At 35.4% G+C, this 25,565-nt stretch overlaps 1 protein-coding gene and 1 non-coding gene across 2 annotated transcripts; one reads left to right on the top strand and one right to left on the bottom strand.

Annotated features, from left to right (window-relative positions):
* Nucleotides 1-1,498: 1,498 nt before the first annotated feature.
* TRNAS-UGA lies at nucleotides 1,499-1,580 on the bottom strand. Its single transcript has one exon. It is a non-coding gene; the product is annotated as a tRNA-Ser (tRNA).
* Nucleotides 1,581-6,273: 4,693 nt separating this feature from the next.
* LOC115955219 (G-type lectin S-receptor-like serine/threonine-protein kinase At4g03230) lies at nucleotides 6,274-10,940 on the top strand. The gene is made up of 7 exons (XM_031073284.1): nucleotides 6,274-7,687; nucleotides 8,876-9,034; nucleotides 9,146-9,357; nucleotides 9,445-9,655; nucleotides 9,756-9,993; nucleotides 10,099-10,249; nucleotides 10,359-10,940. The coding sequence occupies exons 1-7, from the start codon at nucleotides 6,352-6,354 to the stop codon at nucleotides 10,662-10,664; spliced, it is 2,613 nt and encodes an 870-aa protein (XP_030929144.1). The 5' UTR covers nucleotides 6,274-6,351; the 3' UTR covers nucleotides 10,665-10,940.
* Nucleotides 10,941-25,565: the final 14,625 nt, after the last annotated feature.

Genomic DNA, 25,565 nt, shown 5'->3' with positions numbered 1-25,565 from the left:
TATATATATATATATATATATATATAATAGCAATTTTTAAAAATATTAAATTAAAGATTAGCTCCGGAGTTGTATTACTTGCACTACAAATAAAATTAAGATTACTTTGCTTGCTTTACAAATATATTGATTTATAAAGAGTTTGAGCCATAATATCTCTAACATCCCCTCAAATTTAAGGTGAAAACTTAAATTTGAAATATAAGATCGTTGAATATGATCATATTGAAACACATGAAATAAATGTTGAGAGAAATAAATGATGATAAATGACGACAATAATTGACACCAAGTATCAAATAATGTGTTGACAAATGAAAGTGTCACAAGTGGCTAGAAAATGTGTTGACAATTGACAATTGGTATTTGGTAGTGACTTGTGAAGTCTGGACAACATTGCTGTTGTTCAACATGTTGTTTGAGTGGCACATTTACCCTTAAGAAATGCATGAATGAATTGGTGACATTTAAGGAAACTTTTCATAGATTGTGTCTAATATGTTTTTAAATGCTGGGTATTTTGGTTATTAAGGTGGTTTTGTTTTCGTGGTATTTAGTTCATTTTAGAGGGTTGGATTTATTAAGTAAAGTCGAAATTTTTAAGAGTTATTTGATGGTTAAGATATTCATTTGGTACCACTTTAAATGTGTAAGAAAAGAGTATTCACAATTTAACCCATTTGGCCTTGAACTTGAGTCTAAGCTAACTGTAATTTACCTAATTGGGTTTTGGTTGGTTTAGTTGATAATAAAATTTCTTCTTGTTAAATAAAAAATTCAAGATTTGAATTTGGCCTATACAAAAAATTAATTGATAACTTAGCTTGATAACAAAGAAAAATCATTACAGATATACCGTTAGTTATACAACTGTTATATCTATAAATATAAATTTGCCCTGTGTGCGTGTGTGTGTGTTTTTTTTTGGTGGAGAAAAAATATAAATTGGTAGGCTGAACCGAAAAGTCTGAAACTTACATGTGCTCAAACCTTTTTGGGTTTAAGCGTGACTAAGATATCTTCAGCCAACAGAGAAGGCCTAAGTTTTTTGAGGTCCACAGACACCATAGTAGCCCAATGGTTAAGTGATGTAATATGATTACAATCCCGAACTCTTGGAGAAATACGAAAAGGGCAGATGCATATAATGACCACAAAGTTTAGGGTGATACAAATGGGTCTAGACGTGAAGGGTTTTGAGGCCCAAGGTGCAAGTAGTCCACTTTTATTTGTAGCCTGAATAAATAAACGCTTATTAAGCTTGACAGAGCGAGAAAACCCAAAGGGACCAGCCCATCTTAACTTGAACTAGAAAACTCAGAATGGGGAGTCGAAGATATGGGGATGGACCCAAACTGCAGGATTATGGGTCAAAGTGCTTTGTGCACATGTAAAAGCAAAATCTCAAAAAGTAAGACTAGAGAGGAGAGAAGCTATTATATCTGTGATTACATTAGCCATTTCGCCATTTCCCAAAATAATAAGGCATTTATAAAAACGTCGACAGCAGGGTTCGAACCTGCGCGGGCGAAGCCCAACAGATTTCAAGTCTGTCTCCTTAACCACTCGGACATATCGACATTTGCGAAAGCTTTCCTCAAAAACAACATGGTATAGAGGTCCTGCTAATTCTAATTCCCTCCCCAATTATTAGCCCAATTGACGATTTCATGGTAGCATGGAGGGCTCAATTTGATCAGCGACAAACTAATCAATAGCATTTTAAAATAGATTCAAACTAATGAATAAAGGGCTAATTCAATTTGTCTTTGGAGAGAGAGAGAGACAGACAGAGTGTAATGGAAATCAGGAAAAAGGAAATAAAAGGATAACAAAAGGGAGCAAGTAATATTAAAAAAGCAATAGACGAATTAATAAAAAATGCTAATGTGGTTAGTAGGATAATATATATAACATGAGGGACGAAATTCAATTTTTTTTTTCTTTAACATTAAGATAAAAAAAAAAAAAACTCTAAATTTAGAAGATGTAATATATACAACATCGAATTCTCTAAACCCTAAGTAATAAGTAAGAGCATTCACATTATCTTTCCTAAAATTTATTTTCTATTTTAAGATAATTACCTACTTTTTGTAATGACCAACTGCACAAAACAATCTTTATGGTTTAATTCTTTCTCATAGCTTTATGAGGTTTTCATACTCCCCAAATTGAACATTGGAACTAACTTCACCTAGCTCTTATGGATGAAAAAAATCACCTAAAGATCACATGGCCACATTGAGAAGAATCACCAATTAATTTGCACCACTGATCAGGTGATGGTCACAACATAAAAAATAGCTAACAAAAGTTAATTATAGGAGTCAATTTAGCTGATATGGAATATATATGGAAAAATTGAAATCCTATAAGTTATTTTTGCAACTGACCCAAACCTTAAATGATGTTATTGTATTTAAACATTTTTCTATTTTAACCATTCACTCTTCAAAACATACACATTTGATTGTGTATTTAAATATTCATTTTTATTATTATTCCTATCCATATCTCTTTTTTATTTATTTATTTATTTTTTAATAGTTTTCCTCTTTTTGCTCAACAATAAACATAGGCTCACCCAAATTATACCCACAAATCAACCCAAATCAAACCTACAAATCAACACCTAAACCCACAACTAAACCAACTAATAGTTCAATAGCTTAAGGGATAGTAGGATCAGTAAAATAAGAGGATGAGTACGCTAGTTCTTGATTTTGGGGAAGGCATATATTGTAGCTAAATGGTATTTTGGCTAACGTTTAGATAGCCAGTGTGGGTGTTTTTATTAACAATTAACAATAGTGATATTTCCTTTATTTATTTATTTATCTAGTACGACATCCATCAATTATGACTTCATCAGCTTTTGATAATTACAATTCATGAAATTGTGCAAGTCTTCTTATCCATGTCACACCGTGGTCTGCTTGTGGGATATTAATTCCTCTGTTCGCATAGATAAATATATGATTATATATGCCTCTTAAGCCTGGTAATATTTCCACCGGAAAATCTTGTAATAGTGAATTACAACATGCAAATTTCAGATTAAAATATTAGAGGACGCGTAGTAGTCAACCATATTCATCAATCATCATCATCATCATCATCGTACATAGGCATGTGGAAAATGTGAGTGGCTGATATCCTAACCCCTTTTTTTTTTTTTTTTTTTTTACTGTAGCAGCTAGGACCACTGGACCAGCGTAAAAATAACTTCGACGAGAGGGAAGACCTTTGAGCTTTGACTGGTCACCGTTGCGTGTTGCCAGCTACTTGCATGCTATAAAAGTGCTTTTACTTCGTCTTCTCAAAAAGGAAAAAAACAAAAGAAGTGCTTTTTACTTCCATTCTATAAAAAAAAGAAAAAAGAAAGAAAGAAAGTGCTTCCATTATATATATATATATATATATATATATATATATATGGTCTTCTTCAAGAGATATTATTATTTGTTTGTTTGGTTTTTTATTTTTTATTTTATATATATTTATATAATCTTGTTTTATGTATCTTTAAACTTTTAGATTTTTTTTTTTTTTTTTTTTTTTTTTTTTTTTTTTTTTTTTTTTTTTGTCTCTGAACTTTCAAAAGTTTATTTTTTGTTCCTAAACTTTCCAAAATGTTTTACTTTTCCTCCTTCCGTTTATGTTCGTTAGTTTATGTCCTATGTGGCCCATAGAGTGATGATGTGATATCTGACTTGGACCAAATTATTTTATATATAAAATTATGGACACATAACAAAGATTTATTGGCACACATGGATTAAAATAAAATAAAAAATACAATAGGTCAGATTTTAATGTAAGAATTTATCAAAATTTAAAATAAAATTTCAAAACACCAAAAATATCAAAATCCCTAATTTAAGCCGACTATTCATCTCCCCCAATCTCTCGCTTTAGCACTAATTCAAGCTCTATTCTCCAATAACCACCACCCACCTACATGTCCTCATCAGTTTCATTTCAATCCATCCAAATGTTCATCCTTTTTTGCAATGGTGACAAGCACTAGAGAAACAAGAAGGAGAGCATGGGAAAAAGAAGGAGATGATGACAATGACAACAAAGTAGTGGGTTTCTTAGCATCCAATAAATAGTGGCTTTTACGAATTACAAAGACTTTCATCCTTGTCCATAAAAATTCTGCCCTCACTTGCACACCAGTCCACACTACAAGAGGATCTGGTATTTTCTAAAAGAAAACCTTCCTCTATTCATGCCTCACATTATATAACACCCTAAGATCCAAAACTTAATCATATCAAAAAAAAAAAAAAAAAAAAAAAACCCCTACAAAAAAACCATCAAAACATAAAAAAATGAATGAAAGATCTGGGAAGTTTTGGTTGAACGTCATCAGAGATGGACAGCTTGAACTGGTTTATTTTATTTTATTTTATTTTTTATTTAAATGTTTTGGTGTTTTAAGTTGTTATTTTAAATCCTAAAAAATTCTTAACATAAATAAAAGTTGGAATTTATTTTTTTATTGTTTTAAAATGCCTCATCAGTTTGAAAGTATGCCATTTCACAAAATATTTAATCCATGTGTGCCAATAACTCTTTGCCATATGTCTATAATTTTATAAATACAATCATTTGGTCCAAGTCAGATACCACGTCATCATTTTGTTATGCCACATAGGACCTAACTTAACTTTCATGGACGGAAGGATGAAAAGTAAAACGTTTTGTAAAGTTTAGGAACGAAAAACAAACTTTTAAAAGTTCAGGGATGAAAAAAAAAACTTCTATAAAATTTTAGGGACGAAAATGATATTTTACCCTTCTTTTTATTTTGAACTAAGACCATTCCACAAGAAATTTAGTTCAATGGTAATTGGGATTGACTCTAGTTAATAGTGATTCATGCTTGTTTAGTTTAATATCATGCACCAAGTTCATCAACTACTCTTTTTTTTTTTTGGTGGAGAAAATCAACTACTCAATCTAATATATTTTGATTAGCTTCAAGTTGCCTGTTTGATTTAGGATTAAATTCTAATTAGTAGTTAATCTTTTTCTTAAAGTTAATATATATATATGTATGTATGTATACTCACATTATATTTAAAACAATTTCTATATTATCAAGATGAAAAAAAAAATCTCAAAAAAGATAAGGTAGAGAGGTATTCATTTGTAAACAACATTTAGTTTCAAAATTTTGTGTATCATCAAAGTATATTAGAAATTGACAATTATTCACCAAAACAAACTTTCTTAAAATCCAAACATTCTCATCCTATATCCAAAAACCATATTACTTATTTAAAAATTTATAAATCAAGGAAAATGAATAAAATAAATAATTTTTCTACTCAAAACCCAACAAAAACATGATTCAAAACCAAAACAAAGAAAATGTATTAAAAAATTTATAACAAACCAAAATTTAAATGAGATTAAAGCCCTAAGAGATAGAATTTGTAATAATCAATTACTCAAATAATTGTTAGACACATTCAAATGTATAACCAAATTGAGTGTGTTATATAAACTCAAATTCTCTCTTCTGAAATAGCTAAATATTAACCTAAACTTGATATGAATATTGATTTTTTGAACTCACAGATCGAATATATTGGGTTTAGATTATATCTGTGTATGGTGCACAACTACAATCTATCTAAGCTTTCTGAAGTTGAATTTCTAAATAAGCCTTTCATGTGTTATGCAAGTAGGGTACGAAAACCAAGGAAGTTGCTTTTAATTAAAACATGCAAGTTTCTGTTTTCATAATTTTTGATGGATCGAATTACAATCGAAAAAAAAAGAAGAAAAATCCTCTTTTGATCAATTGAAAAGAAATTGAAATTCTGTCAAAGTTTGCTATTTGATCAAATAAGACAGTTTAAATTCAAATAGAATGTCTTCTTTGAGCTATATCTTCACACTGTGATCTTAATAATTGATCAACACATTTTAAACTTGATGATTATTACATTGTTATGGAATTTGTTAATCTAAAATGTAATACCTAATAAAAACAAAGTAGAAAAAATAAAAGTGAAATTAAATATTTATGATTTTCATTTGTCATATAATAAGTAGATAATTGCTATGACAACAGTTCGTAGAATCAAGCTAACCAGTTTCACCTGTCTCAAGCAAACTGAACCCAACATTGTTACTTACTGACCCAGTCAACTTCCAGCGCGTTGACTATTTTGGGAGACGGAAACAAAATCGAAGACTTGGATTTTAGCAGAAGACCCCGTGAACATCAGTACATCACATAGTGAAGGGAAACTAAAAGTCCTTAACAGAGCGAATAACTTTCTACATTCTCTCATAAAAGAAACCTCAATAAGCAAATCCAAAACAAAAATGGCTTATACCCTCTGCACCATATACACAATCTTGTTTTTTACTTCCTTCTCAATTTGCTCTGCTAGAGATACCATAACATTGGACAACCCAATTCATGATAGCGGGGGAGAACCTCTTGTATCAGCCCAAAAAAGATTTGAGCTTGGTTTTTTTACCCCTAATGGAAGCTCTAAGCATGGAAGATACGTAGGGATATGGTATTACAAGTCAAGTCCAAGGGTGATAGTATGGATTGCCAACCGCAACAATTCAGCGTCCAAAACCACTGGGGCTTTTACTATTGCAGAAGATGGTGACTTACAGGTACAGGAGGATAATAATAAATTGTGGTCAGCTAATAGAGGCGGATCAATTTCTTTTAATAGGACAGTGAAGCTCTTGGATTCTGGGAACTTAGTTCTTATAGAAGGCCAAGCTGGCTTAGAAAGAATTATCTGGCAAAGCTTTGATAATCCAACTGATACGTTTCTTCCTGGAATGAAGATGACCGCAAAGATGAATTTAACTTCATGGAAAAGTCAAGCTGACCCTGCGCCAGGTAACTTCACTTTCCTGCAAGACCAAGATCGAAGAAACCAGTACATTATCGAGAATAGAGCAAGTCCTCATTGGAAAAGTGGATTATCAGGAAAGTTTTTTCACTCTGATAACAATATTTATGGTAATAACTCTCATGTCATTTGCCCTGCTATATCCTCCTTGCTATCTAATTATACATCAGGTACTAGAAGAACTACATATCAGAATAAGCCTTTTGACACCCATGGACAGGTTGATCATTACGGTATGAGACTGGTAATGGATCTTGATGGTCATATAAAGTTTTTTACTAGGGATAATGACACAGCCTCTGCCTCATGGAGTATGACCTGTATGGAACCAAGAGATAATTGCAGCCTGTTTAATGCTTGTGGTAACTTTGGCAGCTGCAATATTGAGGAAACTCGTATGTGCAAGTGTTTAGATGGGTTTGAACCCAAGGAGCTAAATAATTGGAATTCTGGACTTTATTCAGAGGGGTGCACTAGAAACTCCATCATATGCGGCAAGGGTGATCACTTCATTTTGTTGAAGATAATGGGAGTGGAAGCCCCTGGTGGCCTCCTAACTGACATAGAGAGTGCAGATAAATGCAAAGAGGAGTGCCTTGACAGATGTGAATGCCAGGCTTATTCATTTGAAGGAACAGAAATGAGCCATACAAAGGCTTATTCATATGAAACTACAGCCACATGCTGGATTTGGTCGGAGGAGCTCAATAATATTCGGGAGTCCAAAGATGGAAGCAGTGAGGCCCGAGACCTCTATGTCCGTGTGGGTTCTTCTGATATAGGTACTTAATTTCGCTTCTTCTCGTTGTTTATAATAGAATCTATATATATATATATATATATATAGAGAGAGAGAGAGAGAGAGAGAGAGAGAGAGAGAGAGAGAGAGAGAGCAGATTTGCAGGTTGTGGGGTTAATTGATCAATTTCGATATTTAATTGCTAAACTTTTTGCAATACAGTACGGGCCTTGGTGTGATGATAAGTGCCTTCTACCACCAAAAGTGACATGATAGGTCAAGGGTGTGAATTTGGATACCAGCCTTTACAATACTAATAATAATAATAATAATAATAATAAGCAGTAAGGTTACCTTCCCATCTCCTCTTCTAACCCCGCAAAATTATGAATTTTATGCACTGACCTTTAGTGTCCATTTCCATATGCAACATGATTGGCCAAGTGCTGTGTTTTAGTGGTGAAACTTAATTTTAATTTAGAATAACACAATGCCTTGCCATATTATGATGGTTCTGGGCCTTCTGGCACATAGTGTCAGTTTAATTCCAGAAAGAAATATTTACTTTTAGACACCCATTTTTTCCTTTTTCTTCGAAAAAAGGAAAAATCTGATATATATATTAGCACAGACCTATATTGAATCATCTCTTGACCAATGAGTTTTGAGTTTATTTATTGTTGTTCATTCTCCTCTGCTACAATGAAAGGTCAAGCCAGCCAGAAGTTCATGGTCAGCGTATTATATCCATCGATTTTCATATATGTTATGAATAATAAATTATGATCCACTGCCTTGAAATGTGCAACAATCATTGGATTACCAAGATCCCGTTTGACATCATCATCATTTAGGATCCAGCTAACAAGAACTTGCACCTTTTTTTGTTTGTTTGTTTTGGATACATATAAAAGAATCAAACAATAGAGCATTTTCCCCCGTGACTTAAAAACAAACTAAACCTGTTACCTGCAATAGCACTAGCTGTCAGGTCATTGTCATTCCTATATTTATATACATGCTAGCCGTGTTTATTATGAACACCCATTACACACATTCTTACACACACTAGAAATGTATTGAAATCGTGACCTCAAGTCAAGATCTCTAAGTTAGAAATCATGATTACAGTGTATTTCAAGTGTGTATGTACGAATGTGTACTAATATTTTCCCTATATGTAATGTAGCTAGTCATCTTATTACTTATTTGTTCTCTTCCATTTTTGAAGTTGCTCACCCAAATCCTGAAGGATCTTCCTACAAGAAGAAGCAATTTGGTCCAATTTTCTTGATGATTATTGCAACTTTGATGATTATTGCAACTTTGGCGGTTATTGCGTGCTGTTTCATCTATTATTTGATAAGAAGAAAACTGGCCGAAGGACAAGGTAACCAGTGTGAAAAGAACCATTTATTATTGTGTCAAAATGAAAATAATTTGGTTTCTTCCATACAATTAACAAGGGACTGAAATTATAATCAATCCTTTCTCGAATCAGTTATTAGGGAAAGAAATCGGGAAAACACAGCATTTCGCCTGTATGACAGTGAGCGATGTGTCAAAGATTTGATGGAGTCGGGCCAATTTAGAGAAGAGGATAAAAAAGGCATAGATGTACCATTTTTCGATTTAAAAAGCATACTAGCTGCTACAGACTACTTTGCAGAAACAAAAAAGCTTGGACAAGGGGGGTTTGGGCCTGTTTACAAGGTAATTTATCCTTTTGGCATTCATTATAGTTAATTTTAAAACTTTGTTTCTAATTAATGGACGGTGCTTATGGGAGTTTTTTCTCAGGGTTCCTTTCTAGGTGGACAAGAAATTGCTATAAAGAGGCTCTCAAGTGGTTCTGGACAAGGCTTGGATGAATTTAAGAATGAGGTTGTTTTAATTGCTAAACTTCAACATCGGAATCTTGTTAGACTCTTGGGCTATTGCATTGAAGGAGATGAAAAAATGTTACTATATGAATACATGCCAAACAAAAGCTTAGACTCCTTTTTATTTGGTTAGACTCTAAACCTGCTGTTTAAATATTTGTACTGCATATCATATCTAAGCCTAAGCAGATTACTAAAACAAGTGCTGAAATGGAAATGGCATGCAAGATCGGACTCTATGTGTGTTACTGAACTGGAAGATACGCTTTGACATCATTTTGGGAATCGCTCGAGGGCTGCTCTATCTTCACCAAGATTCTAGGTTGAGGATCATTCATAGAGATTTGAAAACAAGCAATGTTCTACTTGACGAGGAGATGAACCCCAAGATTTCAGACTTTGGCTTGGCAAGGATATTTGGAGGCAAACAAACTGAGGCAACAACAACCAGAGTAGTTGGTACTTAGTAAGTTTGATGCAGATCATTGTTTTAGACTTTGTATTACAGTTTTTAGGTCTCCCATCTCTGCTCCCTAATTCACTGAAAATTTAAATAATTTTTGTTATGCAGTGGCTACATGTCTCCAGAATACGCATTGGATGGGTTTTTCTCGGTCAAGTCTGATGCCTTCAGTTTTGGAGTAGTTGTACTTGAGATTATCAGTGGAAAAAGGAACACAGGATTTCACCAATCAGAACATGCTTTGAGTCTTTTAGGTTATGTAAGTAGCATTAGTAAACCAAAAAAAAAAAAAAATGTTGCATCAATTACATATAGTTGTTTTTCTTGCACTCTATTTAATGCCAATTTCAATTTTCAAATTGTCTTAGGCATGGAAATTGTGGAAAGAAGGCAAGGCTTTAGATTTAATGGACCAAACATTACGTGAAACTTGCAATGCAGAGGAATTTTTGAGGTGTGTGAACGTTGGGCTTTTATGTGTACAAGAAGATCCAAGTGATCGTCCCACAATGTCGAATGTAGTTTTCTTGCTTGGTAGTGAAACTGCAACTCTCCCATATCCGAAACAACCAGCCTATGTTGTTAGAAGATCCCTTTCTAGCACTGCTTCTTCTTCTAATACAAAACCAGAAAGATCGATTGAATTAACAGCTACCATCGACGAAGGCCGATAATGATGGATGGCAAGGGGACTTTCAGGATTTTTGTTTTCTCTTTATCAGTGTTGCCTAAGTTTCTTGTATTCATACTACGGTTCTCATAGGAACAAGTAAGGCGTATTTCTTGTTTATCGAATTGTAATTTTTTTTATTGTCCCCGATAACATTGTATCCAAAATAAGTCTGATTGTTAACTATTTGAACCTCCTTTGTAGTAATTGTACTTCTCTGATTTCTAATTGTTTCAAACTCAGACCGACTGCCTTCATTTATTTATTCCTATTATTTTGAAGCCTAGCTAGAATTGCATTATTTGCAATTTTGCATCAAGAGGTACACTCAGGGTTACGTTTGAGCTGTGTACTGTTCACTGCCACACTATGCAGGAAGAGATTCAATATAATGCTATATCCTATATATTCACATGTACCATTAGTGTACTTATAAAGAATAGGCATGTCTGCATTGTAGATCATCTCAAATGCAGTCATATGAATCCATTTGGAAAGTGCTCTAATGGGACAGACTGGTTGAATTTCACGCAGTAGGCAGTGTAATTGTATTATGAATTATCTAATATTCCATCTAAGCCAAAGAAACATAAAATTTTAGTAGTTGAAACTTACTAATAGTATTGCGCCTTCTGCTACCTTATTTTCAATCTCATTTTCAATAATCGAAAAATTCAATTTTGTGTTGCGCCTTCTGCTACCTTTGTAGAATTCGTTACTCTGTTCTTGCACGACAGTATCTTGGCTTGCCTGCTGTGTGTATTCTGTTATTGAGGAGATGTAGTACTATAAATTTTACTTTCTAGTGACTATTTATGTTTGCAACTAGTTCTTCTTTGATTTTGTTAGTTTGTGTGAGTTGAATATCTGTTATAGATAGTGTTAGTTTGGTGTTCTTCAGTTCTTCTGAACAGTATTGCTGCTGATTGTACTTGTCCCTACTATAGCTGGTTCTTCTTTCTGGTTTGCATAAAGTTATTCATTAAGGAAAAAAAAAAAGGAAGGAAAAGAAAGAACTAAAAATACTAGTCGATTTGGTGGATATGGAAACTTCAATGGGTTATTTAAAAGCACCAGTATTAAATGTGCTAAATGCTAATTTTTTTGCACACCAAATACCAGAAGACCACCAACATCAGATGTGCCATATGTTAAAAAAAAAAAAAAAAAAAAAAAAAAAAAGGCATGGTGCTAGAGTACTCTAGTAAAAGTGTACTGTAGCACCATTCTATTTTTTCCTTAAAACATTCACCTCAAACATTCTAAAAAATTTTGATTTAACAACTCAAAAAATTACTTTATCTATTTTAATATATCATTTTACAATATACTAAAATTCAAAAGCTCTATTATTTTACCATTTCATTTAAATATTTATTCTTTATTTCTTTATTCATTTTTTTACCACTCATGTCTCTCTCTCTCTCACACACACACACACACACACACACACACACACACATATTTAGGGTCTATTTGGTTAGGCATTTTGGGAGCCTAAAAACGTGTTTTTAAAATCCAAAATTTCATTTTACAACACCAACTCCTTATAGCCTTTTAAAAAACACTCATTTTAAACTCAAAACACCATTTTGTACTAGCTTATACAAACATACCATTAAATAACATTATTGTAATTACCATCTAACTACAGTAAAGTGCCATCTTTGGAACTTTAATATAGCTAGGTGTTAAAAAAATTTGACTCTATTTTAGCATCCAAAACCCTTAAAAACCCACTATATTAATGGTGAGCTATTTTAGTACCAAAACCCTAAAAAACTCACCATATTAATGGTGCCAAAAGTCAAATTTTTTGACAACTGGTTAGCTATTTTAGCACATTTGATGTGAATGCTCTTATTTTTTTTTTTTTTTTTTTTTTTTTTTTTTTTTTAAATTTAAAAAAAAAATTATTTTTTTATATTATATTCTATCACTTTTCTCTCCTCGTCAGTTATCCACTTCTCCTCCAAACTCTTTTTTTTCCCCCTACTTGTCTATCTCTCTTTCCTTCGCCTCTATCTCCCTCTCAATCGTCCCTCTCCCACTCTATGCCTCTTGCCATGCTGCCAACATTGTTGACCTTGCAATTTGGATTTTGGGTTGATTTTATTATTATTATTATTATTATTTTTTTATGTTGGTGATTTGGGTTGATCTAATTTTGAGTTTTTTGGGTTGGTGGTTTAGGCCGGTGTTGGTTGAGTTAAGTTTTGGTGATGTTTGGTTGATTTTAGTGGTCGTTGGTGGTGATGGGTTAGCTTTTTTTTTTTTTGGCAGTAGTGGTGGGTTGTGTGGGTGTTGGTTGGTTGGTTGTGAATGGTGGTGGTAAGCTATGGGTGGTGGCTAGGTTTTGCATATATTTTTTTTTTTAATACCAGTGAGTTTTTTTTAGTATATTTTAATACATTGTAATGATAAAATAGAAGATGAGATATGTAAGTTGTATTGTTAAATGTCATCCTAAAATAGATAAAGTGACTTTTTGGTGTGTTAAAATAGCATTTTTTTTTTTGGTTGAAGAATTGAAATCCAGGGAGTGTTTTTTCATTTAGACATTTTGCTATTTTAGCTAATTACTTTTTAAAACATACGCATCTGATTCTCTATTATCTATTCAATTTATTTAAATATTCATTATTATTATTTCCATCCTCCTCTCCTTTTATTTATTTATTTTTTTTATATTTTCTTAACAAATAAACAAGGGCACTATAGCTAAATGGTATTTTGGCTAATGTTTACGGAAGCAAATGTGGATGTTTTAATTGGGTTCATTTTCCATATTGGGTTGTTGTCCTATTTTAGAGAACCCATTACGAATGCTCCCTCTCCTATTTTAGAGAACCCATAATGAATGCTCTCTCTCTCTCTCTCTCTCCATCGATAATTGGGGCCTTAGGGGAGGGGTCGGAGGGAGGGTGGGGGGGAAGGGGTGGGGGTGACTTGAATTTTAGATATATTTGTTGAAAGAATTAAAATATATCAATTGAATTACAAGACTTTTGGCCTAACTACATAAATATTAGTATATCAACATATTAGACATCAAGCAAAAGAATGTCAATATTCTTCTGTTAGGACATATGTGTTTCACTTGTTAGGAACATATGTCACTGTGTTATATAATTGACTAATCTTTTGACAAAACGCACTTTACTTGTAATTGGGTAGATCTAGGATGTGTTTAATGCTTCAAGAAATAAGGTTTCAAGTTCAACTGTTAAAGCCATGCAAGTCTATCCAAGATTCAAGAGTGAAAAGTGCTATTCATTAAAGCTCGATAGCTAGCATTTATCGAGTCTTGAAGAGCTGTTCCAGCCCATGGCTTGACAGCAGCTCGATAGATAGGGTATCTGTTGAGATTTATGAAATTCAGTTTTTCAGGACTGTTTTTCATCCAATTTGTGATTATATGTTTAGGCTTTCTTTCTCACAACCCTAAACATATAAAAGGATTATTTTAAGGGCCGTCAAAGGAGACATAAGTTACATAAGTGTTGAGCAAAGTTTGTTCATGCAAATTGTTACCGGAGACAAAATTTGTTCTAGTTCATCTTTCTTGTGAAGAAGTTGCTGTGTTTGTGCACCGTAGGTTTTGTGACCAAGGAGCTTCTCGATTTTCATCGTGTGATGAACTGAAAAACTTTGCAGCTAACAACCTTCTCTAGTTGGTGATTGAAGTTATGTACTGGGATCCGCGCAATTGGTTAGTCATGTATTGGGAGCCGTGCATTACAAGGAGAGATTGTCACTATAGAACAAGTTCAATTGGGTATTGGAGTAAGGGTTCAACTATAGGTTGGTATAGGTACTGGGATTCTTTTACTTGTAACCACTTGTTGTGATAATAGCGGATTCTCGGGAGTGGTGACCTTAAAATCACCTGGTGGGGTTTTTGCCGTATATGTTTTCCCCATTCGAAAACAAATCACTGTGTCACTTTATTTTCTGCTGCACACTTAGTTTAATTGGTGATTTGTTTGTGCTACCACGCGTTTGCATGTTAATTTGATTAATTAATAAACTTGGCTAATTAATCAATTAATTCATCATAAGGGGTCAATACGTTTTTGGCCTATCATCTTCAACATTTGATAATTACAATTCATGAAACTGTGTTATGTCTTTCTTACACATGTCATACCAATTGACAACATGCATGCTGTGGTTAACTTGTGGGATATTTCTTTTGTGAAATATACCACGGGATCAAGGATGGAGCCAGATGGGAGCCCCCTATGACCTTAAGAAAAAAAGGGTAGGTATATTCTCTACTTTTATATATTTGGGTCCTTTAAGGATGACAATTCATGTTCGCGTGTCGGGTTTGTGTTGTGTCAGCTCATAAGTATCCGACCATATGAGTCAATAGTAACCCGACATATTTATTAAATGTGTCAAGATTCCTCAACCCTAAAACGATACATTTATTAAACGGGTTAATCGTGTTAACTTTATCAGATTTTATCAAAATGAAAAAAAAAAAAATTATGAAAAAACAAACAAATAAATATTTTTAATATAAAATTCAGAACTAATGAGTAATTGCATCACAAATAATCATTCAAAATTAAAGCGTATCTCAATATCACAAATAATTAATCACAATATGTCAAAGAAAATAAACTATAACAACTAATAAATTTATATACCTAGGGCTTGAAGGGTATATTGGTAAAATGTCATTTAATTAAATGGGTCAAATGGGTTAAACGGGTTCCATGGGTTGAACACTAATCCAACTCGTTTATTAAACAGATTATTTGTGTCAACCCGAATAGGATACGAATCCATCAAACCTTAACCCATAACCTGCTAATTTCATGTCGTGTTGCGTCAAGTTTGCAAGTCGTGTCCAATTATTTTGCCACTCCTAGGTCCTCTCTTCCAAAAATCCTATCAACCCATAACCTCTAATTTTACATTGATTTGACTGTATGAGTATTAGCATCAGTAGTAAAATAGCATAAGGTTCTAAGTTTGCCCAATTAACCACAAAATACACCCACATCAGTCTGTTTATCATTGTGTAAAAATATATTTGTTTTAGTGTAATTGTGTAAATTTACATAGTTATTGTAGCTATGCAAATGAATATTTTAGTAGTTCTTTTGATTGACGGTAGTGATTTTTGGTTGAGGAAGAGAGAGATATGATTTGGGATATTCATAAAAAATTGATAGGAAAATAGTATTAATGTAGTGTAACTATAAAATAGATAATCAGATGTGAGGTATTTTGAAAACTGAGTATGTAAAATAGAAAAAATAGATTCTTATGCTAAATTAGACAATAATTTTTGCACAAACTAATGCAAATGCTCTACTATAGTAAGAAATAATGGTATTTTGTGTTTTTGTCTTTTTAAGTAAATGATTGCATTGTAAGGTATTGCGAAAAATGATTTAGTGTCTTTGTTTTTGTTAATAGTTTGTTAATATTGAATGAATGCTTATTTGGAATTCCATGATCATTTTTTTTCTTATACTTTGACATCCTCTAACCAAAAATCTTGGTTTCGTCCCTACATGAGACCTATGGGTTTTTGGTGTAGTGAGAATATACAACAACCCCTCACATAGGGATGGATCTCATGTGAGTATATACAACGACCCTCCATTTGGAAATTGTTTATTTTTAATAGCATATTTGCATAGTATTTATAAAAAAAATATAGTTTTTAGTAACTTTTATGTAAAATGTGTTAAAAAAAAGCTAGAGGCTAGTTTATTTTGTTTTCTTAAAAAGCTAAATTATTTGAAAGAAAAAAAAAATTGAGACAAAAAACTAAAAGATAAACTTTTTCAACAATTCCCGAATCTACACTGGACAATATTTCCAACAGGAAAATCTTGTTATAGGAAAACAAGATGCAAATTTCATGTTAATTAGAGGACGCGTAGGCCTAAACCATATCCATTCATCGCACGCGGAAAATGTGAGTGGCTGGTATCCTTCTATCATCTGGTAATGTGAACACTGACTGGACCAGCATGAAATAGGTGTACTGAACATTATTTAGACACTGCAAAGATCTTTGACGTATTGCTTGCTACTTGCTATTAAAAGTGCTTTTAGTCTTTTTCTTCTTTCTTTCTCCAAAGATGGTAAAAGGTGCTTTTACTTTATTATTCTTACTTTCCAAGAAACTACCACTCCAAACTGCAGATGAATGGTATTCCTCTCTTATCTATATATATAGTCGTGACCGAAAATTATGGACTTCTTCAGGAGATATTAATACCCTTTTTTGGTTTCAGAGACAGCTAACTTCATCTAGGCTATTCCACAAAAGTGGGATATTCACATAGGAGCCGTGGTAGAAATTATGGATAGCTCTCGTGCTCTCTCTAGGGAGGAACAAGAAGAACTTTTGCGCAGCAAGAAAAAAGTTAAACACGTAAGTCATGCGGGTTTCCAAGAAGGGCTGGACTCAGCTGCTTCCTCTCCAAGGAACGATGGAGGTTTTTGGAGCAAACCAGCGTCTTTTAAAGATAAACTGGTCGGTGAAATTCCTGGTGCATTCACTCAAGCTTTCAACTTTGGAAACCTCATGGAAGACGACATTGATTCTGATGAGGAGGTCGAAGGTCTAAGGGAAGGTTTGGTGGCTGTGAAATTCTCAAAGGAGCTAAAGCAGAGGATCCGCAGTCCCTGGTACAAAGCCCTCATTGTTAAGGTTTATGGACGGTCCGTGGGGTTAAATTTTCTTCAGAATAGACTGTTAACGTTGTGGAGGCCGGCTGGAAGATTGGACTGTGTGGACTTAACCCATGGTTTCTTCCTCACAAGATTTTCTTTGAGAGAAGACTATGAAGCTACATTGAAGAGGGGACCTTGGTTTATTGGAGAGCACTTTTTATCCATTAGACCTTGGGAACCAGACTTTTCACCGGCAACGGCAAATGTCTCCTCAGTGGCAGTATGGATAAGGCTTAACGATCTTCCGATAGAGTACTACCATGCGGAGGCATTGCTTCAGATAGGTAAAGCGATTGGTAATGTGTTGAGAGTGGACACACACACAGCCTCTGAATCTAGAGGGAGATTCGCCAGGCTCTGCGTTCAGGTTGATGTCGAGAAGCCGCTTGTCACGGCCATATTGATAGGGAAACGTGAGCAGCCGGTGTGCTACGAGGGAATCCACAAATTGTGCTTCGGGTGTGGGAGAATAGGACACCGTAAGGAGCAGTGCCCGCTTGTAATCCGTCAACCATCGCCGTCGAGCAAGGAGCCTAACCAATCTGATGGGGTGACAGAGGCGCAGACATGCAATGCGCATGATACTGATAGCGCCAAGCAAAGCGTGGGACCTGGCATAACCGTGCATGGTAGTGCGCAAGAGAGTGTACCCGAGAGTACCTACGGTCCTTGGGTAGTGGTTATGCGCAAGAAACAAGGGGTAAAGCAACAAAGGCATGAGGGGACCACGTTGAGCATGGAGCATGGCCAGACTCGCGCAGGGAAGGAGCTGAGATCATTCATGCCTCCAGGATCAGTAGACACATGTAATGGGCCGAGTAGAGATGTCAAAAGAAAGCTTCCAGTTCAGAGAGTTATTGATGGGCTCCAAGTGGCTAATGTAGTCCAGCATATTGTGAAGGAAGGACCAAAACCGATGAGTGAACTTAAAGAAGCAGGCCCAAGTATTGTGCAGTCTAATGTTTCACTTAAGCCCAGTGACCAAAAAACAGCTATCAAGTCAAGTAAGCCCAATCCGCAAGCTTCAGTTAAGGGAAAGAAGGGCTTGGCACGAAACAGGGCACTCCAATCTTCTTCTCAATCTATCCGTGCTAGCGCTGGTGAGAAAGAGAGTAGAACTGAGCCGCCTCTGGTTTGTAGTATCTTGGGAAGAAATCCTCACGAAGAAGAGTTGGGCAGTGAAGAAAAGTTGTCGGGTTTGCCGTCTCAGGGTCATTGTCCAACCGGGTCTAAGCCTAAGTTGGGATTTCAGTTCAGAGGTGGGTGTAGCAGAGATCACGATGCCGCTTTGAATGAAGAGAAGTGCGATGGAGGGGATAGCGAAATGTCAGCGGAGGGGTCCGATGGTGAAGATGGAAGGGAGTTTTCTTATGATATGGAATTGGGTGCCGATAATAACACTGAAGTTCATGCTAAGCGAAGTGGGTTTGAGGGAGCTTTTTATTATGCAACGGGCGATGCTTCCAAAGGAGAGGCAGACAGAAAAGTTGGTGGTGTCCTAGAGCGAATGGAGCTTGAGGATGGTGTTGATGGCACTTCTGCCTCCTGATAAAGGTCATCCATTAGATCTCCCGTTTATCATGAATATTTTAGTTTGGAACTGTAGGGGCGCTCTGAAGCCCTCTTTTCAGAGAAATGTTAGAGAATTGAATCGGTGCCATAATCCTGCAATTTTCGTTGTGATGGAAACAAAAATTGGAGGTGAAAGGGCTAGGGAGATTACTGATCGGTTACCGTTTGATAGTGCTATCCACATAGAGACCATTGGCTATGCGGGTGGGTTGTGGATGCTGTGGAATTCTGACAGAGTGGAGATTACGGCTTTAGCCAACACTGAGCAGGAGATTCATACCGTGGTGAAGGTACGAAACTCTAACTCTAGCTGGTTGTTTACTGCAATTTATGCTAGTCCTAGAGCTGAGGAAAGACATGTTTTATGGAATAACTTAATTAAAGTTGCTGAAATGCATGATATGCCTTGGGTGTTAGCTGGTGATTTTAATGAGCCTCTTATGGATAGTGATAAATTTGGGGGAAGGGCGGTCAGTGTTAGTAGATCTCTCCTTTTTAAGGACTGTCTGGATAAGTGTAGTATGATAGACATTGGGTTCTCTGGTCCGCGCTTCACGTGGACAAATAAAAGAAATATTCAAGCTCTCATTCAAGAGAGGATTGATAGATTTTTTGTAAATCCCAGCTGGTGCCTTATGTTCCCTGAAGCAAAAGTGGTTCACTTGACTAGATGTCATTCAGACCATTGCCCTGTGCTTCTGGAAATGTAGCCTAGAGTTGCTGTTAATAGGAAGAAGCCTTTTAAGTTCCAAACTTGCTGGCTGTCTGACCCAACCTTTCCTAATTTAGTCTCTCAGTCGTGGAGTCACTATCCTATGCTTGCGGATGCTATAGATTGTTTTACTAAAGAGGCAGAGAAGTGGAATAGAATGAAATTTGGGAATGTGTTTGCTAGGAAAAATAATATTATGGCTCGCTTGAATGGTATTCAGCGGGCTGTAGCGATTAGACCTTCAAACTTCCTCCTAAATCTTGAGAGTGAGCTTCTAAAAAAGCTTGATATTGTGTTGAACCAGGAGGAAGAAATCTGGGCTTTGAAGTCTAGAGTTAACTGGATGATTCAAGGAGATCGTAATACTGCCTTTTATCATGTCTCTACCTTGGTTAGGAGAAAAAGGAATCAAATTTTGGCGATTAAAGATTCTGTAGGGGAGTGGCTGTATGAGAATGAGGATATAAAAAATGTCATTAGGAGTGGTTTCATTGAAGTGTATTCATCCTCTCTCTCTAGTGCTTCTGGGTCTATTCCTTTCACCACTACTTGGCAAGGCAGGTTGTCAGATGAGGAAAAGGAGAGTATTAGTGGGGATGCTTCAGTGGAGGAGATTAAAAATGCTTTGTGGTCTCTAAAGGCTTTTAAGGCTCTAGGGCCGGACGGCTTGCATGCAGGGTTTTTCCATAGATTCTGGCTGATTGTTGGCAACTCAGTGATTGATCTGGTGAAGAAAGTTTTTGCTGAGAGGAAAGTGCCAGAATTCTTGAATAGGACCCACATTGTCCTCATTCCAAAGATTCAAGGGCCAGAGACTCTGGGTAACTATAGGCCTATTAGCTTATGTAACACAGTCTATAAAGTGATTACAAAGATTATTGTTGCTAGGCTTAGGCCTTACTTGGATAAGCTTATATCTCCTCTTCAAACTGCCTTTGTGCCAGGGAGGAAAGGTATTGACAATGCAATCATAGTGCAGGAAATTGTCCACACCCTTAGTAAAAAGAAAGGGAAAGTGGGGTATATGGCCATTAAGGTGGATTTAGAGAAGGCGTATGATAAGCTTGAGTGGAGCTTTATAAGAGGCATGCTTTTTAGAGCAAATTTGCCCGCTGATCTGATTGACCTCATTATGAGCTGCGTTTCAACAGTTTCGACCTCAATATTAGTGAATGGAGAAGCTTTGGACCCCATCTATCCTTCGAGAGGAATTAGGCAAGGAGACCCGCTTTCCCCATACTTGTTTATAATGTGTATGGACTTCCTAGGCCAGCTTATTCATGAGAAATGTGAAGCAAAATGGTGGCAGCCTGTTAAGGCTTCTCAAAGTGGGCCTTCGTTTTCGCATTTATTTTTTGCGGATGACTTAGTCCTATTTGGGAAGGCAGATGGGAGGGAGTGTGCTGTTATTAGAGATGTCCTTGATGAATTTTGTAGCATGTCGGGGCAATCGGTGAGCATTACCAAATCTAGAGTCTACTTCTCTCCTAATGTGGATAGGGATACAAGAGAATCGTTATGTGATATTCTTGGTTTTGCTTCCACGGCATCTCTTGGCAAATATCTTGGGTTTCCCATCAAGCAGCCGGGCTCTAGTTCCCAAGATTTTAATTTTGTCCTAGATAGAGTCAAGCAGAAATTGTCGGGGTGGAAAGCAAACTTGCTATCCTTGGCTGGCTGAGCTGTTTTGATTCAAGCTTCCTCGTCTTCAATTCCTTCTTACGTCATGCAAGGCACTTACTTACCAGGGAGAATTTTGGATGGCATTGATCGGGTCAATAGAAATTTTTTATGGGGTTCTTCAGAGACTACGAGGAAAATCCATTGGGTTGGTTGGCAGAAAGTTACAAAGCCGAAAGATGAAGGTGGGCTAGGATTGCAAGAGGCAAAGGGCAGAAACACTGCTCTTCTTGCCAAGCTGAATTGGAGGTTACATACGGAAGATGATGCCTTGTGGGTGAAAGTGTTGAAAGGAAAATATTGTAGCAACAGGAGACTAAATGCTGTCAATATGGATAGGCTGCCTTGCTCACAGATTTGGAGAGCCATAAAAAAGGGTAGAGATACTTTCAATAAAGGCAGCATGTGGGTGGTTCATAGAGGCAGTTCTCTTAACTTTTGGATGGACAATTGGACTTGTAAAGGCCCTATCCGCAGCCTCATTCATGGTCCTTTAACTCGTGATGCAAGCCAATGGAAGATTAAAGATGTCTTGTTGAGTGGAGGTTGGGATTGGAACCGAATTCCCTTTGAGCTTACCCCTGAAATTAAATCGACTATCCAAGCCATTCCTATTTCCTTAGCGGATGGAGGTAGGGATAGGATTGGTTGGCGAGGTAATGCTAGAGGTTGCTTTGATCTCAAAAGTGCCTATTCCTTTGCTAGAGAGGTGGATGATGTGGAAAATATAGATGCTGGTTGGATTTGGAATCTAGAAACTCTCCCAAAAATTAAGAATTTCATATGGAGATGTGTGCACAATAGCATAGGAGTTAAAGATTGTCTTGCTAGAAGAGGATTTATGGATGATAAAGGGTGTCCCGTGTGCCATAGAGAACCGGAAACCATTCTACATGCCCTTAGAGACTGTCCAAGGGTAAAGCATATATGGATTCAGCTGGGTGTAAAGGGAGATAGTAATCTTTTTTGGAGGAGCAACCTGCATAATTGGTTGCAAAACAATGGGAAAGGGAGTTGTAGTACTATTCAAGGGAAGCCACCATGGAGAATCTTGTTTAACTTTGCTGTGTGGAGCATTTGGAAGAGCAGAAATTCTTGTGTTTTTAATAGAAAGAGCCCAAATCCGAATCTGCATAAGGAGATCTATAACCAAGCTACTGAGTTCATGTTTTGTGTTGCTTCCCCTCGTAACCAAGTCCGTAAAATCAGCAAGAGAATCAGATGGGAAAAGCCGCCGGTAGGATGGAAAAAGTTGAACACAGATGGATCGGTTTTAGGGAGTGTGGAGAGGGCTGGCTGTGGAGGAGTAGTTAGGGATGAGCATGGGAGTTGGGTTGCCGGGTTCACAAGACATGTAGGAGCAACCAATAGTTTTGCTGCTGAGCTTTGGGGGCTTAGGGATGGTCTTGTTCTGTGCAGCAGTTTGAATATCTCCTGCCTTACCATTGAGCTAGATGCCAAAGTGATAGTGGATGTTCTACAAAATTCTGACTATGTAAATCATATAATATCCCCTATTTTGGATGATTGCAGAAATTTGATGACTAAATTTCAGCAAGTCCAAGTGAATCACTGCTACCGCCAAGCTAACCATTGTGCTGATTTGATGGCTAGACTAGGGGCTGAACAAGATATAGAGTATAGGTTGTTTTCTAGTCCGCCTGTGGACTTAGCTAAGGCTTTGGAGGATGATTGTAATGGTGTTGCCTCCAACAGACTGTGTTCTGAGCTTGTTGTTTGAGTCTTAATGAAATCGTCTTTTTACCAAAAAAAAAAAAAAAGACAGCTAACTTCATACTTTTTAATCTTGTTTTCTTCTGTATCTGTCAATTCAGGACAAACATAAATTGGGAGGATTTATTATTATTATTATTATTATTTAAACTAAGATCCTTTGACTAGAATTTCAATTCAATGCTAATTTAGCTTGGCTCTAATGAGTTGTGCTTATTTGGTTTAACATCATGGACCTAGCTCATCTACTCAAAGATTACCTTCAAGTTTCCTATTTGCTTCAGGATTAATGCCTAATGTGAAATCTTATTTAAACTCATTAATTAGATTAAAGTACTTTTTTTTTTACTCTTAAAGTTTGTTACTATTTTCATTTTGGTTCTTATAGTTTGATTTGGTTTTCATATTGCCCTTGTTGTTCATTTTAGTTAATAATCTGGTGATACGATCATTATATGTGTAATCAATATATATATAAAAGCAGAGACCTCATACAGAGTGTATGAGGTCTTGTCAAGTGGCGCTCTAACTGTGCATTTAGCCTTTTATTACCTCTTTCATTAAGGTTTATTTTATTTTATTTTATATTAATATATGCTGTGATGGTCTCAAGCATTTTCGCTTTTCGCTTTTCACTTTTCTATTAAAAAGTGAGAATACACAATTTGATCGATTCGCCAATATTTCATTTTTTTTTTCTTTTTTGATGAAGTTTCATACTTTTCTCACAACCCATAATTTTGAGAAAAGTTTGTGTTCTAAAAATTTTCTTAACACAATTCTTTATACGGTCCCATTATGTTTTCAAAGAAGACCTTTCTTTTGAAGAAATTGTTTAATACAGTCCTTCTATGTACAACTCTCTTCCCTTTCCCTTCCCTTACTTTTTCCTCCCTTCTTTCTTTTTCATCCCCCTTACAACCAAACAGGATATTAGTTTCCCAATTTAGCTAATAAAAAAAAGGGTTTTGAGGATATTAATAAAAAGAGTCTGAATTTGGTAAGAATGTGGTGTAAAATTCATATTTTACACTATCCAATAAGAGATGTCACATCAGCTTTTTACTTAAAATTCAGTATATCATATCACAATTAATAACATTTTAATAAACTTCCAATTTGGTTGAATTTTCAGATGAGTATTATAATTGATTGAGTGTAGTTGTTCTTATTCTTTAATACGTGATAAGATGATGTAGCATGTTAGAATTGGAGGGTGTAAAACTTGGGTTTTAAACCACATCCTTGTAGAATTTAATCTTTAATAAAAATATGTAAAAACATGTTTAATTACCGTTTTAGTCTTTAACACTTGTACTATGTATCAAAATGATTTTTAACATCTTAAACGTGTCATTTTATTTCTAAACTTTTGGTATTGTGTCAAAATAATCCTTATTATTAAGCGGTACATGAAAAGAATTGATGTATCTAACATTAATATCAAAATAATATTTTTATGCCATCTAAGATATCCTTCGAATTATCGCGTGTCCTTAATTAGAAAATAAACTAAAATATTTGAAAATATATTAATTGCATCTCCATAAGTAAATGAGATGTCATTTTATTAACAGAAATTGAAAATTTCTTTTCTTTTCTTTTCCTCTGCTTTCTCGGCAACCAAATGGGGTTTAAGTCTTAACTTTTTAGTTAAAGTTCTCATGAACATCATCTAAAAAACATACTATTTACCTAATTTTAAAATGAAAATTGTAAAAAAAAAAAAAAAAAAAAAGCCCAATGTCAATTTTTTACATTATCATTTTTAAAAAAAGTTAAAGTTATTATCAATTATATTATAAAAATCTTGTAAACTAACATGTTAATGAATATTGTGGGGGTTTTTTCCCCGCACACTCAGCTCATTGTCCTCTTTGGGGAGCCAAGCCCGCAAGGATTTGTCCTCGTCCCCGAGTGTGGTCTTTGGGATTTTCACCTTCTCTGAGGCTTGACACCCTTAGTCCCACATCGGTTAGAGAAGCGCCCCACGCATGCCTTCTAAGCCCTTGGAGCAAGGCATGGTGTACTACTCGTCACACATGTGTGGCCGAGTGGTACACCATGCCTTGCTCCAAGGGCTTATAAGGCATGCGTGGGGCGCTTCTCTAACCGATGTGGGACTAAGGGTGTCAAGCCTCAAAGAAGGTGAAAATCCCAAAGACCACACTCGGGAACGAGGACAAATCCTTGCGGGCTTGGCTCCCCAAAGAGGACAATGAGCTGAGTGTGGGGAAAAAACCCCCACAAATATAATTCGTGTCATGTAAACAAGGTAATAAATCAATTTCCTAATTATTTTTCTATTTTGTATTTAAAAAGTGATACATTCATTTAATAAAAGTAGTGTGTAACTTCGTGCATATGCACATGTCCATTTAAAAATAATCACAATTATATATATATATATATATATATATATATATATATAATTTAGAATCTAATTGGATCTAGACTCTTCGATTTTTGTACGAAATAATTCCCTTGCTACAAAAATTA

Source organism: Quercus lobata, chromosome 8 (genome assembly GCF_001633185.2).
Source record: "Quercus lobata isolate SW786 chromosome 8, ValleyOak3.0 Primary Assembly, whole genome shotgun sequence".
Classification (NCBI taxonomy): Eukaryota; Viridiplantae; Streptophyta; class Magnoliopsida; order Fagales; family Fagaceae; genus Quercus; species Quercus lobata.
Note: the sequence above shows the minus strand (reverse complement) of the source record. Positions and strands in the feature narration are given on the sequence as shown.